Here is a 17647-nt window from a genome sequence, read left to right as displayed (position 1 = left end):
CATAGCAACTGAAGCCAGTCAGTATAGTTCTGTGGCAAAGTAGCTTGCCTCTTACCTTCAGATGCAACTCATTCTTCTGTTTCCCTCACTCACTGTGTAATTTAGTCCTCTAGCCAAATCAAATCTTCATGCCTTCCACGGTAAATGAAAGTCCAATACAAACAATGAGAGTTCCCACAGCCATTCTTTATTCAGCTTCTTTTGTTCTGTGGGCTACCAGCCCTCCATTGAAGGCTTCTGTCAATCTTTCCCCAGAATGCCTCAGTGCTGGGTCAAAGTTCCATTCTCTGTGAAGTTTTCTGTCCTTCGTGCAGGAGAGCGAAGAGGATTTCTCCTCACCTTGTCATTCTGTCTGTCTGTCTGTCTCTTTCTCTGGGCCACTAATCTCTCTCAAAGTCTGTCAATCCTTCCCTCCTTTTCACAGTTTCACATAGAGCTTATGACACTTCCCAACCTCTCCTCCCCATAGACACCACCATAAAGTACTCCTTCCAGTCTCTCCACCCCACAGATTCATCAGTTTCAAGGCCAGGAGGGACCACTGTGATCATCTAGTCTGACCACAGAACTTCCCCAAAATAATTCCTAGAACATCTCTTTTAGAAAAACATCTAATCTTGATTTAAAAATGGCCAGTGATGGAGAATACACCAGGACCCTGGGTAAATTGTTCCAATGATTAATTACCCATACTGTTAAAAAATTACTACTATTTCCAGTCTGAATTTGTCTACCTTCTGCCATTGGATTGTATTATACCTTTCCCTGATAGACTGAAGAGTTCATTTATCAAATATTTCTTCCCCATGTAAGTACTTTGAGATAAGGCTACATTTTAGTCATGGGTATTTTCAGTAAAAGTCATGGACTGGTTACGAGAAGTAAACAAAAATTCATGGCCCGTGACCTGTCCATGACTTTTATTGAAAATGCCTGTGACTAAAACTTGGGTGGGGGGCTGGGAGGGCAGTCTGGAGCGCTCTGGGCGCTGGAGGAGGTGGCCCAGGGGACCCTGCTGGTGGGAGGGGGTTGGGCAGCATGCCCTGGGACCCCCGCTGGTGCTGGGGGGAGGCAGTGAGCAGACAGGACCCCTGATGTTGCTGGTAGGGGGAGGGTTGACGGGGTTGGCAGGGGCTCCCACCTGGCTCCGTGTCCCTGCAGCAAAGGGGTGGAAGGGACAGGGGTCTCGGTGTGCTACTCCCACCGCAAATGTTTCTGAAGCATTTCCAAAGTTCTCAGAAGATCTAAGGACTCTGGCAGTCTCAGGGCATTCAGATCAAATTGATAAGCATCTTGTTAGACAGGACGTCAAGGAAGTGTCTATTTGACAGGGAAGCCCTCTGGCCTGGGGGCTTTCCCATTTTCATGTTCTTAATCTTCTCAATTAACTCATCCTCTGCTACAGACACATGAAGGTTTCTATGCTGGACTGCAGTAATTTGCAGTAGTGTAATATTTTTGAAAAATTGAAGAACATTTCATTAATCTTCAGGTGATGTACATAGTTTACCATGTGTATCATGGATGGCCGTGATTCTACATGCAGAGGTCTTTTGTCTTAGGCCAGTGGTTTTCGAAATGTGGGTTGTGGAATGTAAGGCACTGAGTTGTGGTGGCTCTGGTGAGCACCGCCAAACAGGCTGTTAAAAGTCCCATCAGTGGTGCTGCCTGGCTAAGGCAGACTAGTCCCTACATGTTCTGACACCGCGCTGCGCCCTGGAAGCTGCTGGCAGCAGGTCCGGCTCCTAGGCGAGGGATAGGGTGGAGGTGGCCGCAGGGCTTCATGCACTGCCCTGCCCTGCCCTGAACACCAGCTCTGCACTACCATTGGCTGGGAACTGGCCAATGGGAGCTGGGGGAGCACTGCCTGTGAGCAAGAGCCATGCGGAGCCGCTTGCTTACTTCTGCCTAGGAGCTGGACCTGCTGCTGCCTGCTTCCAGGGCACAGTGTAGTCATGGTGCCAGGACACGCAGGAAGCTTGCCTTAGCACCCCTGCTGTGCGCTGATTGGGAGCCGCCCAAGTAAGCCCTCACCCCAATACCATGCCTGAGCCCTAAGCCCCCCAAACCTTGAGCCCTCTCCTGCACCCCAAACATCCCATCCCCAGCCCCACCCCAGAGCCTGCAGTCCCAGCCCAGAGCCCTGCCCCCCTCCTGCAGCACCCCAATCCTTGCCCCATCCCTGAGCCCCCCTAAAACCCAATGCCCCTTCCTGCACCTCAAACTCTTCATCCCCAGTCCAACCCCACAGCCCTCAACCTACACCCCAATCCTCTGCCCTAGCCCATAGCCCTTCCCACACCTCAAACCCTTCATCCCCAGCTCCTTTGGGTTGCAGGCATCAACAATTTTCTTCAACTGGGTTTCCAGAAAAGTTTGAAAACCACTGTCTTAAGCAATATGCCAGCAATTTGCCTGCTTTTTCACTCAATTTCCAGAAGTCCTGCCGGAATCAAAAGAGGGTGAATTCAGATGTGCTGAGTGAGCTTATTGAGTTTAAATCTACAATTAATTGAGGATCAAAGAAATCCTGGAGATGGAGCTGTGGCATAAGATAAATTGAGCTCTTTTACTTTTTTCTCAAGAGCTTTCATTTTTTTCTCCAGGTACCCCCTTCTTCTCAGATGCAAAACTTACAATTTTATCTCTATTTGCCCTTGAGCAAAATAGCCTGCTAGAAGATGTTGAGGGTTCATTTGTCTCCAGGAATAAGCCAGTTTCTTTTTCAATAAAATTTTTGAAATGCGGCTCTAATAAAAGTGAAGAATTAAATGTCTAGCTATAAGGCTATTTCTCTCTCAGGTCTGTTCCTATCTGAAGAGTTATAGGGACATGATCAGCGATAGCACTTATATTAATGGAGGAGAAAATTACAGAATTAACGAATTCCCCTGGAGATAAAAAAGAAATCTATACAGGAATAGGACTCAGGTACCAGAGGAAACTATGAATAATCCCTACCCATTAGATGCATAAGTCGCCAGATATCATGTAGTCCCAGATCTTCAATGTGTAACTCCAGATCCATTCTAGTTTTGGTTGGTATATGACCCTGAGGCTGAGATTTGTTCAATCAATCACCTCATTTAAATTCCTAACAATAACAATAAGGATACGGGGTTCACCATGTAATTTAATAAAACCCTATGAAAAGTTTCAGGAACATCAAGCTTAGGTCCATACATATTAGCAGTGATTAGTTCAGATACATTTGTGGTGACTTTAAGGATTAAAACTCTGCCCTGATTGTCTGAAATTGACTCCAAGACTGTTACAGACAGTGCTTTATGGAAGAGAATGGCTGTCCCTCTAGATTTGGATGAGAAGCAGCAAGACATTGTTTCTTCTATCAAGTCTTGTTCTAATTTAGCAGCCTCATCTGTGGTCAAGTGTATCTCCTGCAAAAGCACTTCGTTTGCCTTTGCTTTCTTTAATAATGAGTACACTTTTTTCTTTAACAAGAGTATTGAGACCCATTATATTCCAGGAAATAAAAGATTTAGGACCATTTGGCTGTGTTAAGAATTATTTTTGTAGCCTTACAAATGAAGGGGATGGAATGTTTGTATAATTTGCTCTAGTATGTCTCATCCTCCTCCCCATACAGAAATCCACTGTGGTGGGAGTCCATGGATGAAATGTCTCAGACACGTATTCCACAGATTTTGGATTATCTGCCAGATGCTTGACTTGCCAGACTTCCAGGGAACAGGGAGGGGAGAAGAGCACAAAAAGACAAGATAAAGCAAAAACATAACATACATATACCAACTTAACTTTATACCAAGCATAGGCAAGCACAATGAAAAGGTAATAGCTGTCAAATACTTAACATTATATAGACAAAACTAAACCATTAATAAATTCTGGAGGGGGTTAGCCAAGGAGACACATTATTCAGGCTGAGAGAGCCACCTCTACCCATTATTTAAAGTATTACTATTATTTATTTAAAACAGGGATCCTATTTTCCCCATACCAGTAGTAACTACGTGGTAAGGAGACAGAAAGAGAGCATGCACTCCACAAATGGAATACTTCTTAACTAGGTATGTCAAGGATATGCCTGTATATTATCCCCTAACTTGTAATTGTTTCAGTTTGCCAAACCAAACACCAGAGTACTGGTAATGTAGGTTGATGCACTGACTAAGACATTGCATGTTGTGGGAATTCCAGAACCACATGTCCCTCCCCATTTTAGTTTACAACCAAACATTCAGTTTCTCTTCTTCCTATTAATATAACTAACAGGAGACGAATCTAACTGCTCCCAAAATTGTAAATTATTGCACCAAAGAACACAGCAAACAAGTGACTCCTCTATATTTACTTCATACTTCATGTTCATGTACTCCAGATTTGAGCTTATCGAAGGCGTTAGGATGAGGAAAAAAACTGAAGATGTAGGGGGGTCAGGGCAAGGGGGACGAGGAAGGCAGTGGATGTGGGGTCAGGGGCAAGCAGGGTCAGGGTGAGAGGGAGAAAGTTAGAAGGTGACAGGGAGGGTAGAAGTCATTGTCCTTGTAGCTCAGCAACCCATGTTGGTCTTCTCCTCTGCTCTGTTGGACCATAGGAGGTACAACTACATTGCTCAGCTCCTGTGCAACTTTCCATGACATCTTGCAGGGAAGAGAACCATCTCTCCTACTTCCAGCACATAGGATGTCAAGTTGCTGGGCTTTGAGGAGCCCCAGCAGTAAGGCATGGCAACACAGCAGAGTTTCTCGCTGGCACCAATTTTAAAAAGTGGTATTGGATCCCTCAGATTTCTGCAGAGCATTAGGGAGCTGCACCATCCCATCTTTGGTGGGTATGTTGGTGCCCAGCTAATACACAATATTAATTCATTCATATATAGCCATCTTTACTTCCTCTCTAAACTAGGTCTTTCTTTAATCAATAAGGCCTTCCTCCTTGATTGTGGCTTTTGAGACATCTTGTAAAGTGTTCTTAAACAATTCCCAATTATCATTCACATTTTTCTGATTAAATTCTTCTTCCCATCTGATTTGGCTCATAATTGTGAAATTGGCCCTTTTAAAGTCCTCATAAGTAAATATATCACTGGTCTGAACTTTACTCTGGACATCAGAAATGTGATCAAGTCATGATCACTTGTACTTAGACTACCATTAATCTTTAGTTCTGTGATCAGTTCCTCTTTATCTGTCAAGATGAAGTCTAATATAGGTCCAATATAGTTTTGGACACAACTCTTTTTGGGTTAGGAAATCATCATCTATAATATTGGGAAATTCCAAGGATGTTTTAGCACTGGCACCATGAGACAGCATATGTCACTCAAATTGAAGTCCCCCATAATCACTCAGTTTTTTTTTCCTATACGCTAGAGAGAGGTGCATAAGGAGATGGTCATCCTGTTCCCTAGCGTGATTTGGTGATCTGTAGCAGATACCAACTAACACTCTGTTTTGTGTGCTATCTGCTAAGGCATTGATTCCTAAGCATTCAAGATCACTCTCTTCTGCACTAATTGGTGACTTGGAAACATTTTTGACAAAGCGTGCCACTCTCCCTTCTGTTGCCTACTTGATCCTTCCTAAACAGGTTATAACCATTGATTTTAATGCAAATAATCCCATCAAAATTCAGTAATACCAACTAAATCAAATTTGTGCCCATAAAGGAGCAATTCCTATCCCTCTTCTTTGTTAACCAGGCTCCTAGCATTGGTGTAGAGGCAATTATAGACTTTCTTCCCTTCATATCCTTTGGTTCCTTGACTGATTTTATTCTCAGCATCTCAATTTTGTGCTAACTAGTGCTCATTTTTTCTTTTCTTACCCTCCCTTTTTTCTGTTAGTTTAACCCCCTCATGACTACTCTAGCTACCCTGTCCCCAAGGAGATTGGTTCGCCTTCTCCTGAGGTAGAGGCCATCTAAACTATACAGTCCCCTCCTCCCATAGAAAGTAGATCAATGTTCCACAAAACCAAAACCCTACATCACTTACCTAGCCAGCAGTTCACTTCCAGAATCTTCTGCCTTCTGTCTTCCTTTGCCCTTGGCACAGCCTTTCCAGGTTCTCTCACCTGAGAGAACTGTCAACAGTATTGTTCCCTCCCTTGTCTCTTTCACACTGGGAAAAAGGACCTCCCAGCAGGCCTGGCTTTCAGGTTTGTAGTCGCCATGTCCCAGAGGAGCTATAATCTGCAGAAAGCCTTTTTTCTAAACTAAAATTACTAAAGGACTGTGGTAGGCCTGTATCCTGCCTTAAAGTGCCTGCAGGCCCTGTTACAAACTCATAAGACTGAGATTTTTCTATGGCAAATTAAAACATTATGGCCTAGATCCACCAAGGTAGACTACTAACTTCCACTGATCTCAAGGGAAATTAAAAGCCTAAATACTTTTGTGGATCTGGGCCTAAATCTTTTTTCCAACTCCACTGGCAATATTTACATCAGAGTATAGGACCAGAGATGATACCACCTACTCAGTTAGACCCTGAACCTGTAATGAGGTCTGCCTGCACAGACATCTTGGCAGAACTGGAACCTCACTGAGTAAGTGGTAACATCACTCTTATAGTCTGATGCGATTATGGCCAGCAGTGACTCAGTAGGGCTCCATGTGGGGTCAGGGGCCAGCCCATGAAGAGTTCATAGTAGGATTGGGACCTTAACAACAGATTCAGCCACTTTCTCTAGTCACTTGTCCCTGTGCTGTTTAGATACTAATGAAGCCCTATATATTAGTTCCATTCAGTCATTAATTTGGAGATATCACTGATATATGAAGAAACAAAAATAAATAGATTTGAGAATACTCATTTTATATTAGTTCTTTTCAGATAATTTTGTGATCTACTTTTCAAGTCATTCTCTAAGAGGACTTAATTTTTCAATACATTTCCCCTGTCTCAATTAATTCACTGTGTTTCAGAGGTAAATACATCTAGGATATACTATATGTAGCAGCTTTCAAGACAAACAGGTGACTGCCAACCAGATGTACAGACACTAGAACAAGGGTTCTCAAACTGGGGTCAAGAACAGGTGTCAGGTGTCATAACCGTGCTGCTCTTTCCATATTGCTAAATGGGAGAGGGATCCCAGACAGATACGAAGGGTTTTCTGGGGGAAGGCAGTCAAGGGGTGGAAAAGGTTGAGAACCACTGCACTGGATTATAGACTTTTCTTTGTTCATGTGAATGATCATTTTAGAGCAACTCTGGCAACTGTTCACTTATGCACTGAATTTCCTGTCAGAATCAGAGTAAAATGCGGATTTCTGTTAATCTTTTCAGCTCTTGAGAATAATCTCTTCCAACAAATCTGTGAGAATGACTCCAGCTCATATATCACTAGAGTCTTCAGTTCATTTTCAACTCTTCATCCTGGATTTGAAACACCCAACGAACGTAATATCAATCAGTTTGGTAAAACTCAAACTCCAGAACTTTATGTCCCTCCTCCTACACAAGAAACTACCAATTTTGTAAGTAAAGTAATTATTACTGATCTTTAAAAAGAACTATGCCTGTATTTACATAAAAACATAATTTCTTACATTGTTTATTATCCTTGTAAGATGCAACATGATCAAATCATGAATTCTTTCAATAGACAGAAGCAAGATCTGGACAAAGGATATTTAAAGTGAGATCTGGAACTTAATTGCTAATTATTTGGTAAATAGCTGTTTTTTAAAGAAGTAGATGTTGGAGTTTTAGACTCAAATGGAGATCTGTAAACTTTTCACAGTATGGACACATCTTAAAGTGAGCTTTGTGGGTACCTCTTCTTTCATTCACAATTGTACAAATCACCACCCATTTGCGAATGCAACTAGAACAATTTCTTACATGGAAAAGTACTATTAGGAAATATGTTAGAAAAGAAAATATATGTAGCAAAGTGCACATGTATGCTATGAATGTACAGAACAAGAAATTCACTCTGAAAGCAACATTTTAAAAGGGCTTCAACCTGGCCTCTATTTGTAACCCTGCAAGTGAGTATGCACCCAGTTTACATGCCTAATTATGCAATAGAAGACATTTTTATGTGAAAAATATGGTAATTGCCTGTGCAAACATGTTGTGAAGGCACAGTTTTGTGCAGTTAGAATGAAATCCCACATGTTGAAAATTAGATTCTGTAATATCTGAGGAATAATTCCAGGATAAACATCTTAACACACTTAAAACCGCCTTCTCCAAACAAGGACACTCCACTGAGAAGTGGATTGAATCATGGAACAGCCCACCCATATACCTCAAGAGAACCTGCTTCAAGACAGAAATAACCCCCCCTCTGACCCACCCACTTAGTTTTCACCTACCACCCCATACTGGAACCATACAGGGTATCAAACAACCCATACTTGATGGGGACCCCATTCTGAAAGAGATCTTTCCTGAACCTCCACTGCAGGCCTTCAAACAACCTTCCAGCCTCTCCAAGCTCATCATCAGAAGCAAGTTCCCCACAGATCAGGACACATCAATTCAAAGTGGTACCAGAGCCTGCCAGAGCAACAGATGCAAAATCTGCAGACATATCTCCACTGCTACAAGGACCATCACTCCCCACAACACACCTTTCAAGATCTATGCGTCCTACACATGCCTATAACAACATGTGGTGGACCTCATCCAGTGCACTAAACACTTAATTTAAGGTTTATTACAATAATCTGTACCCATCAACCCTGTCTTTTTGCCCTATGACTGCAGAGGTGTTAATGGGCTACTCTACCTTGAATGGTCCCTTACAATATGTGCCAACTAGTTATGCTAAACAACCTATTCTACCTTGCATTTTGCTGTGATGCTGGGATTATCTTTCCCAGGCCTGAAGAAGAGCTCTGTGTGGCTCGAAAGCTTGTCTCTCTCACCAACAGAGGTTGGTCCATTAGGCAATATTACTTACCCACCTAGTCTCTATAATATCCTATAGGATATTTTCAGATGATATCAGATCACTCAATTTTCAAGCATTGCTGGTTCTTCCTTTCTTTCTGCATCTATTATGGACATCCTAGAGAGGGTGCAGGGTTGTTTTTTGTAAAACTATTTTAACAGTTAAAATGTTACAAATTCTAGTGACATTTTCCATTCTAAGGAATATCTGTTCAAACCAACAATATGTTACCCAATAGCAGAAAAGTGTGGGTTTTTTTGGGCTGTCAAGCAATTAAGAAAATTAATCAAGCGATTAATCGCACTGTTAAACAATAGAATACTATTTATTTTAAATATTTTGGATGTTTTCTAAATTTTTAAATATATTGATTTCAATTACAACAGAATACAAAGTGTACAGTTTTCACTCTGTTTATTTTTTATTGCAAATAGTTGCACTGTAAAAAACAAAAGAAATAGTATTTTTCAATTCACCTAATACAAGTACTGTAGTGCAATCTCCTTGTCGTGAAGGTTGAATTTACAAATGTAGAATTATGTGCAAAAATATAACTGCGTTCAAAAATAAAACAATGTAAAACTTCAGAGCCTACAAGTCCATTCAGTCCTATTTCTTGTTCAGCCAATTGCTCAGACAAACAAGTTTGTTTACATTTGCAGGAGATAATGCTGCCCACTTCTTGTTCACAATGTCACCTGAAAGTGAGAACAGGTGTTCTCATGGCACTGTTGTAGCTGATGTTGCAAGATATTTACATGCCATATGCACTAAAGATTCATATGCCTCTTCATGCTTTAACCACCATTCCAGAGGACATGCATCCATGCTGATGATCCTGGATCCTGCTCAATAACAATCCAAAGTGGTGCAGACTGATGCCTGTTCATTTGCATCATCTGAGTCTGATGCTACAGCAAAAGGTTGATTTTCTTTTTTAGTGGTTCGGGTTCTATAGTTTCTACATTGGAGTGTTGCTCTTTTAAGACTTCTGAAAGCTTGCTCTATACCTCATCCCTCTCAGATTTTGGAAGGCACCTCAGATTCTTAAACCTTGGGTCAAGTGCTGTAGCTATCTTTAGAAATCTGACATTGGTACCTTCTTTGTGTTTTGTCAAATCTGCAGTGAAAGTGTTCTTAAAATGAACATGTGCTGAGTGATCATCTGAGACTGCAAAACAAGAAATATATGGCAGAATACAGGTAAAACAGAGTGGGAGTCATACAATTCTCCCCCAAGGAGTTCAGTCACAAATTTAATTAACACATTTTTTTAACTAGTGTCATCTGCATGGAAGCATATTCTCTGGAACAGTGGCCAAAATCTGAAGGAGCATACAAATGTTTAGCATATCCGGCACATAAATACCTTCAATGCCGGCTACAAAAGTCCTATGTGAATGCTTGTTCTCACTCTATGATGAGATTTTAAATAAGAAGAGGGCAGCATTATCTCACGTAACTATAAACAAACTTGTTTGTCTTAGTGATTGGTTAAATAAGAAGTAGGACTGAGTGGACTTGTAGGCGCTAAAGTTCTGCATTGTTTTGTTTCTGAGTGCAGTTATGTAACAAAAAAATTGTAAGTTGCACTTTCACAATAAAGAGATTGTACTACAGTACTTGTAAGAGGTGAATTGAAAAATACTGTTTCTTTTGTTTATCATTTTACAGTGTAAATATTTGTAATAAAAATAATAATATAAAGTGAGCGCTGTACACTTTGTATTCTGTGTTGTAATTGAAATCAATATATTTGAAAGTGTAAAAAAATCCAAAATATTTAATAAATTTCAGTTTGTATTCTATTGTTTAACAATGTGATTAAAACCGCGATTAATCACAATTAATTTTTTTAATCGCGATTACTTTTTTGAGTTAACTGTATGAGTTAACTGCATTTAATCGACAGCCTTAGTTTTTTTTTAAAAGTTAATAATTTTTTTAAAACTGAACAACAGTTTTTAATGGTCTGGTCTCTTCACTCTGAGGCCCAGCCTTGTGCACTGGGTCACAAACAATATGGGTTTGGAGCAGAGGCTGCTCTACCTACAGGCAATCTAGGCACTTGCCTAGGGCAGCAGATTTATGGGCAGTGGTCTAGAGTGGCAAATTTGGCCTGGCCACTCCTCTGTCATGAGCAAATATGAGGGCTTGTCAACACTTCAAAGATTTCCCTGACGGGCCACGGGCCAAAGGTTGCCGATCCCTGATTGAGACGAATAGCGGAATAACATACATATGCTGTTTTTGCTTTTGTCTCTGGGCAAATCATGCCTCTAGTTACACCTAATGTTGCATGGGTGAAACTGAGGGCAGAATTTGGCCTTATGTAGGCAAAATAGTTGGAAGCACCATGTTGAGCTCATTAGTGAATTGGCTGTTTATGGGATCACATACTACATGTGATTTATTGTTAATTATTTTTACCTCTAAATGACCAGGTGCTCATTAATGTGAATGTGGATGATCATATCAACAGCTAAATCTTTACAGCTCCTAACTCCCATCAAAATAAATGAAATTGAGCTGAAACACAAATGTAAGTTTGCAGCCTGAAGAGGCTTCTTTGGACTGTGTCCGCAAGCTTAAACGTTTCCCACTGTTACAGCTATTGAGTCACAATGAGCAGGATTTTTCCTGGACTGGCCCTGGATTCTGGTTGCTTGTAAACAGGGGGATGCAGAACACAGTGTCCATTTATAAAAGTGACAAATCAGCTCACCGGTATCCAATATTTATTTATTTATAAATATTATTTATTTCACATTAATCTGTAACAGGACATGCTTTAAGTTGCTGTTTGAAATGTTGAAGTCTGTAATATTATTTCTTTTAAATGAGTGTGTACATAGTTTCATAAATCAAAAGCAATGCATTATTATAGATTTGGAGTTCCGATAATTCAGAGAACCCTCTCCATTCTGTGATCTGTAATTCCATTGTTTCTAAACCTTGGAGTCATTTTTAAAATTTGGGTGTTAGGTTAATGATCTGCAGAGCTTTACAGGTTTTAGGAAGAGGGGTTATTTTGTCCAAAAAAAATCTACATATTTCTATTTCCCTAATGAATAATTCACTATCAATTGTAGATTTCTTTTCAAATTCTGATATTTGATCATCTGTATTTACTTCTTAATATGATCCTGTTAACCATTCAAAATCCTGACTATCAGCAGCAGGGAGATGAGATGATCTCATGTGACCGTGAATGGAAAGAGAAATGTCCACAAGCCAATCTGTGTATTAAGATATGATCTGCACAATTTAAATGTTTATCGCCTTCTGCTCTAGCAGTCTCTTAGTGATTACTTACTTATTTCCTAAAAGCATCTCTGAAGAGGCAGAATGCATGCATATCCCCCTGCAAATAATGCAGAAAATAGGGTGCTATCCATCTCATTGCTTAGATTCAATATCTAAAATGTCACATAATCCCTTGGACTACATACTAGAAATTATGACGCATTTCACAGATTCATTTTGCCCTTTGGCCCCTCATATCCCTGACTTTATTTACTTTGCCAACAAAAAGGTTCCTGCGGCATTGATTGACTAGAATTAGGTTTGACATAGCCTGTGACTGAATTAAGTGGTAAGCACTATACTGCCTTCTCAGTCCATCAGCACCCAAGAAGTTCTAAAAACATATTTAGTAAAAATAGCAACAGAGAGATGTGGAGGTTTACAATTCATTAGAGAGGCATGAACTTGCCGACCAGTACAGATAAATAGCGCATGAGAAAATACTATTAGCCTCCTATATCATCTCAATTTTTCTCTTGGTATGCGAGTCTAAGTAGAATTTTACCATTAATGTAAAACTTTGAATCCTTTTGCAGCTGAGCCCTCCAGAGACTGACAGAGAGACAGAGCTGTTGTCTTCCTCACTGGATTATACTGCTAGCACACCTTTTCAATGGAACCTTCCAGATAGTCACAGACAACCAGTGACCTCTTCTTTTGCTGGCAGACCTGATGACTTGGAAACTAGAGCTCCTAGTCCGGATATTCCTCTGCCATTCGGTAAAATCACAGATGTAGAATGGCCTTCAACAGTTTTGCAGCCTCAAGTAATAGCAACTAGAAAAGGTAAGGAGCAAATGTTGCTGCTAAAATTTGGAAAGAACAAAGATCTTGTTCTTGTCTTGTTACCACTGGTTTTTGTTTTACAGTAGGTGTTTGTCTGGGTTTTTGCTGACTACTTTTCACAACACTTTGAATACAAGCTATTTTAGATTTGTTATGGTGGCAAATGCAGAGAGTATAAGGAGGCAGAGTGGATTAAGTGAACAAGTCGTTTTCATGCTTGAGGACTTGAGTTCAAATCATTTAGCCTAGAAAGAGAAAAAAATTAATAGCTTGATACACAACTGAGAACAATTAGCAAACTCTGATCAAGCGAGCCTGGGGCCTGGAGATGTAGCAGATATTTCTAGGCAAGGACGAATGGCATTCACAATATTTCAGGAGACTTGCCTCCACTATTTTTTAGTCTAGGCGGCGTTAACAAACCTTAATATTTGCTAGACACTAAATTCACCAGATTATATTGGGTACAAAATAAAGCATCTATAAATTGGGAGTTAAATATTTGCAAACCACTAATTATTTTTATCCTACTGGTTGCTATTGCTCGGCAATGACATTTTCTAGAATAAGAACCCAATTCTGGCACTGATTTAGGTTCCAAAATAGGGATTTAAGCACCCAAATTTGAAAACTGAGCCACTAGTCCATATATCTTTCAATCCATTCACATACCTTCCACTGATGTCAATGGGAATTTGATTGAGGACTGTATATGAACCCAAGAGATCAAGTCGGTGGAACAGGAGATGGATTTTATTTACTGAAGAAAGTTCTTTTATAAAGTTCAGTTTAACACAATAATGAAGAAAAACCCCAGCTAACTTAACTTGTGTTTTCAGATCCTAGATGCTTGGAGCCTATGAAACCAGGAGACTGTCGAGATTATCTGATGAAGTGGTATTATGACAAGGATGCCAATTCTTGTGCCCGATTTTGGTATGGAGGTTGTAATGGCACCAGAAATAGGTTTGATACAGAAAAAGAATGTCAGGAAACCTGTATTCATGGATGAACAAGTAAGTCTCATCTATGCAGGAGGCTGTCCTCACAAATCCATAATCATCTTTTAAATTGAAAAGATAAGAAAATTAATTGTGCAGCATATTGAACGCAGGGACCAGAGGTATTCAATTCTTCAAGTGGTCTCCCAAGTATAACTGTCTAAAGGGATGCAAAACCTGATTTATAGAAGTACTACACTAATTACATTGTTTTATTGCCATATGGAATATTTCCCACATACTGTTTAACATGTGCCTCCCCAGACAAAGAGATATAATTCCTAGCCCTTAGGTAGCATTTTTCATCCATAAACCTTAAAGCACTTTACAACAGGTCAGTAAGCATTATTATCACCATTTGACTAATGGGAAATGGAGGCTCAGTGATGTTACATAATTTACTTGGGGGCACAAGTGGGAATATTGGACTGCCTATAGTAGGATGACCAGACAGCAAATGTGAAAAATCGGGATGGGGGTGGGAGGTAATAGGAGCCTATATAAGAAAAAGACACAAAAATCAGGACTGTCCTTATAAAATTGGAACACCTGGTTATCCTAGCCTATAGTCTGAAACTTCCAAAGAAAAAATATTGTATTGTCTCATAGCTATAGCTCTCTCTATAATAGCTACCTCTATACAGATTGATGTTTTAGATATCTCCTGTATGACCAACAAATTTTTTAAAAAATTAAGGTTTTGCTGTAAGTGGCAAAAGTGTTTACAGTTAAACAACCAGAGCTGTGGGTACATAATATTAATTAGGTGATATAGAATCTAACCCAGCAACATCTGAACCATTATCTCTGGTATCAGAATCAACTTCCTTATTTTTGTTTGTGAGTCTAGGAAGGTTTCTACTCATCCTGCGCAAGGATGACACGCAAATTCGTGAAGCGTTCCATAAATCACAGAAAATATATTGCGTTTGATCTTTTGTTTAAAAAGGTGACTTTAAACTGCAGCAATTGCATTCCTCAAAGCTCTATAATAATCAAATTAACTTTTATTTCCTTCTAGAAACTATCAGTTGGGATTGGTGAAACTGAATGTTTCTGGTATGTGTACAGGAATGAACACTGGAGAAGAATCCAGAATGGTGTGCCAATATGAACACTACTAGTGTACCTTTTAGTGCTTGTCACAATATGACATTCACAATAACTAGAGTGTAGATACACTCATGTATAGCATATATTATCTAGATCATCACAGTTATGATGCATACAAAGGAATATATCTTTTCCCTCCAACTTTGTTGTTTTAATATAGTACTGTATATGACACACATCATTCCAATTTTAGGATTAAGATGTCAAACATTTTGATACTCAGCAATTAACAATAAAGGCTTCAATCTATTTGAAAAATAAAATGTGCTACAGTTTTAAACAGAAATTGGTGGTGCCTGAAATTGTTTATCTTGTTACAGCACTTAAAGCAGGAAATGAAAATTTGCCATGTATGAGTATCCCTTGGGGATTTAAATATCATGGATATAACTGAACAAGTGTTTTCTTCTGTTGAAGCAGGTTTGAATTTAACACTAGAATAATTTTGTCAGTTAGAAAGGTAAGCCCTGTCAATTCCTTTTATTAAATAGTTATGGTAAAAGCTATGAGAGTCTTCAACTTTTAGGCTATTCAACATATTTTGATTTCTCAGGGCCCCTGTATAATAGAATGAAACAAAAAAACATATACACTACAGTTAAATAAAATTAATTATGTTGCAATTAAAAGGGAAAAGCACTGAAAAATGTACAGAAATCTTTATTTCTATTATACTACTTTTTCCTTTCAGACCCAACCCTACCTGATGGCACTGTATAAACTAAAACTGAAGCGCTTCTGATTACATTAGTATAAAGTAGTTTTGCATTGTTATTTGTTTGGAAATACAATACTTATGCCTGCGTAGGCGCTCATGCCAATCTTTTTACATTATGATCATTATGATTAGACGGAAGATAAAATAGCTGCTTACACAGTTTTAAGTTCCTCTTACTTAACTCTTAAGGACATCACTGAAAGAAATGCTGGAGTATGTGATTTTTCCAAAGGACTAGTGATTTTGTGTGCCCAACCTGAGACAGCTAAAACAAGACATAATTTTCAGAGAAAGGGTGCTCACCCATTTCTGAAAACGCATCCCTGGTAACGTGTCTCAAGTTGGATATCCAAAAGGAGGCAGCCCAAATCACTAGTTACTTCTCAAAATATTGGCCTGTATGTATAGAACTAATAATAGCTAATGATGACTTCATCCTGAAAAATGAGGGATTTAGTGTCTGGTTAGAATAAAAGTAAAAAATGAGGAGAGTACCAGGGAAACATTGAGCTTCACGGTGTTGCTTGCTTAAATACCAGGGGTTCAAAGATTTAGAGCAAAATCAAGCTGTTAAAAGCTCAAATACTATTTTCTTTCACAATAAAAAAAAAAAGGTAAATCCTCTTCACTTATTTCAAAATATACTGAAATTTATTAACAAGAACACTGAAAATCTGCTGTTCTTTTGGCTATAGCAACAGATGCACTGCAAATGATATGTGGGACCTAAGATTTTACTGGCTCACCACAGGATACATGACCACACTTAGCAGGGAACTATTACACATTCATTCTAATAATTCAAGACAGAACTCTTTATTTGACATGTAATCTCCTCAAGTACCACCAGATGGGGCAACTATAAATTTTTTTTACAATGTCTCTCATAGCAAGAATAAAGACAAAGGACAAGAAATTCTCTCTACTGGACAGGAATTCTACAGAGCAAGGCAAAGACTAGCAATTCAGATACAGATCAGGTGGAAGAGACACTAAGGACGCTTCAGTCACTGCCACAATCGTATGCACATGGAACCCCGCCCGTTCAGATATTGCTTTAGAGATTTGTGTGAAAACAAAGCAATGCTCACACAAGCTCTATTTTAAGCAAACAGCCTTTTATTTTACATTCTGAAAAACACCAAGTGGGCAGCATCTTGTCTGCTTCACATGAAACAGGCTGTCCCAGTCTTTTTCACATATGTTATGGATGTTATTAAAAATAAGTTATATTTTGGTAATTTCAAGTCGACTAGTGTTCACATCACAAAACCAATGAACTGTTACTACTCTGATGTATTAAAAATGTATCTGTGATGTTTTAAAATTCTGATTCCCATTAAACTGAAACTTAAATGCTAATATGTTGCCTACATTATATAATGTGGATAATACTTCATACATTGTTATATAAGTCCACATTTATCTTTCATAATGGAGTATATTTCAGACTGGAAGAGACCTCTAGCAAAGTATAATTGGAGAAATAGACATAAATATTTTCTGCTAATGAGGAAGACGCTTACCGTCCCTTTCCAAGTAAGTCTTTGTAGAAATACTGAAAAAAACAGTCAAGTACTTCTTACAATTTAGTTTTAAAAAATGATTGTCAATTAGCCAACAATTTTAGAGCAAATCTATTATAACATTAACATTTTTGTTAGAAAACAAATGGATACTAGGTCTACAGTGAATCATATACATACGTATTCTATCTTGTTGCCAAATACAGAACACTACTATTTATCATTTGTATCTTACACTATGTTCTACTTTTTGAAGACCAGTTTTTTTGCAGTACAGGCAATCAGATATCATTTTACTGCTGTTGA

General features: G+C 39.1%; 1 protein-coding gene across 3 annotated transcripts in view; it reads left to right on the top strand.

Moving 5' to 3' along the window:
* COL28A1 (collagen type XXVIII alpha 1 chain) overlaps window positions 1-17347 on the top strand; it is a 105281-nt gene extending 87934 nt beyond the window's left edge. For all 3 annotated transcript variants that reach the window (XM_050941695.1, XM_050941696.1, XM_050941694.1), the window contains 4 exons: window positions 7274-7464; window positions 12734-12983; window positions 13823-13999; window positions 15006-17347. In XM_050941695.1, the coding sequence (XP_050797652.1) occupies window positions 7274-7464; window positions 12734-12983; window positions 13823-13995 (614 nt within the window). In that variant the 3' untranslated portion in view covers window positions 13996-13999; window positions 15006-17347. The remainder of the gene's footprint in view (window positions 1-7273; window positions 7465-12733; window positions 12984-13822; window positions 14000-15005) is intronic.
* Window positions 17348-17647: the final 300 nt, after the last annotated feature.

This window comes from Gopherus flavomarginatus, chromosome 2 (genome assembly GCF_025201925.1).
Source record: "Gopherus flavomarginatus isolate rGopFla2 chromosome 2, rGopFla2.mat.asm, whole genome shotgun sequence".
Lineage (NCBI taxonomy): Eukaryota > Metazoa > Chordata > Testudines > Testudinidae > Gopherus > Gopherus flavomarginatus.
Note: the sequence above shows the minus strand (reverse complement) of the source record. Positions and strands in the feature narration are given on the sequence as shown.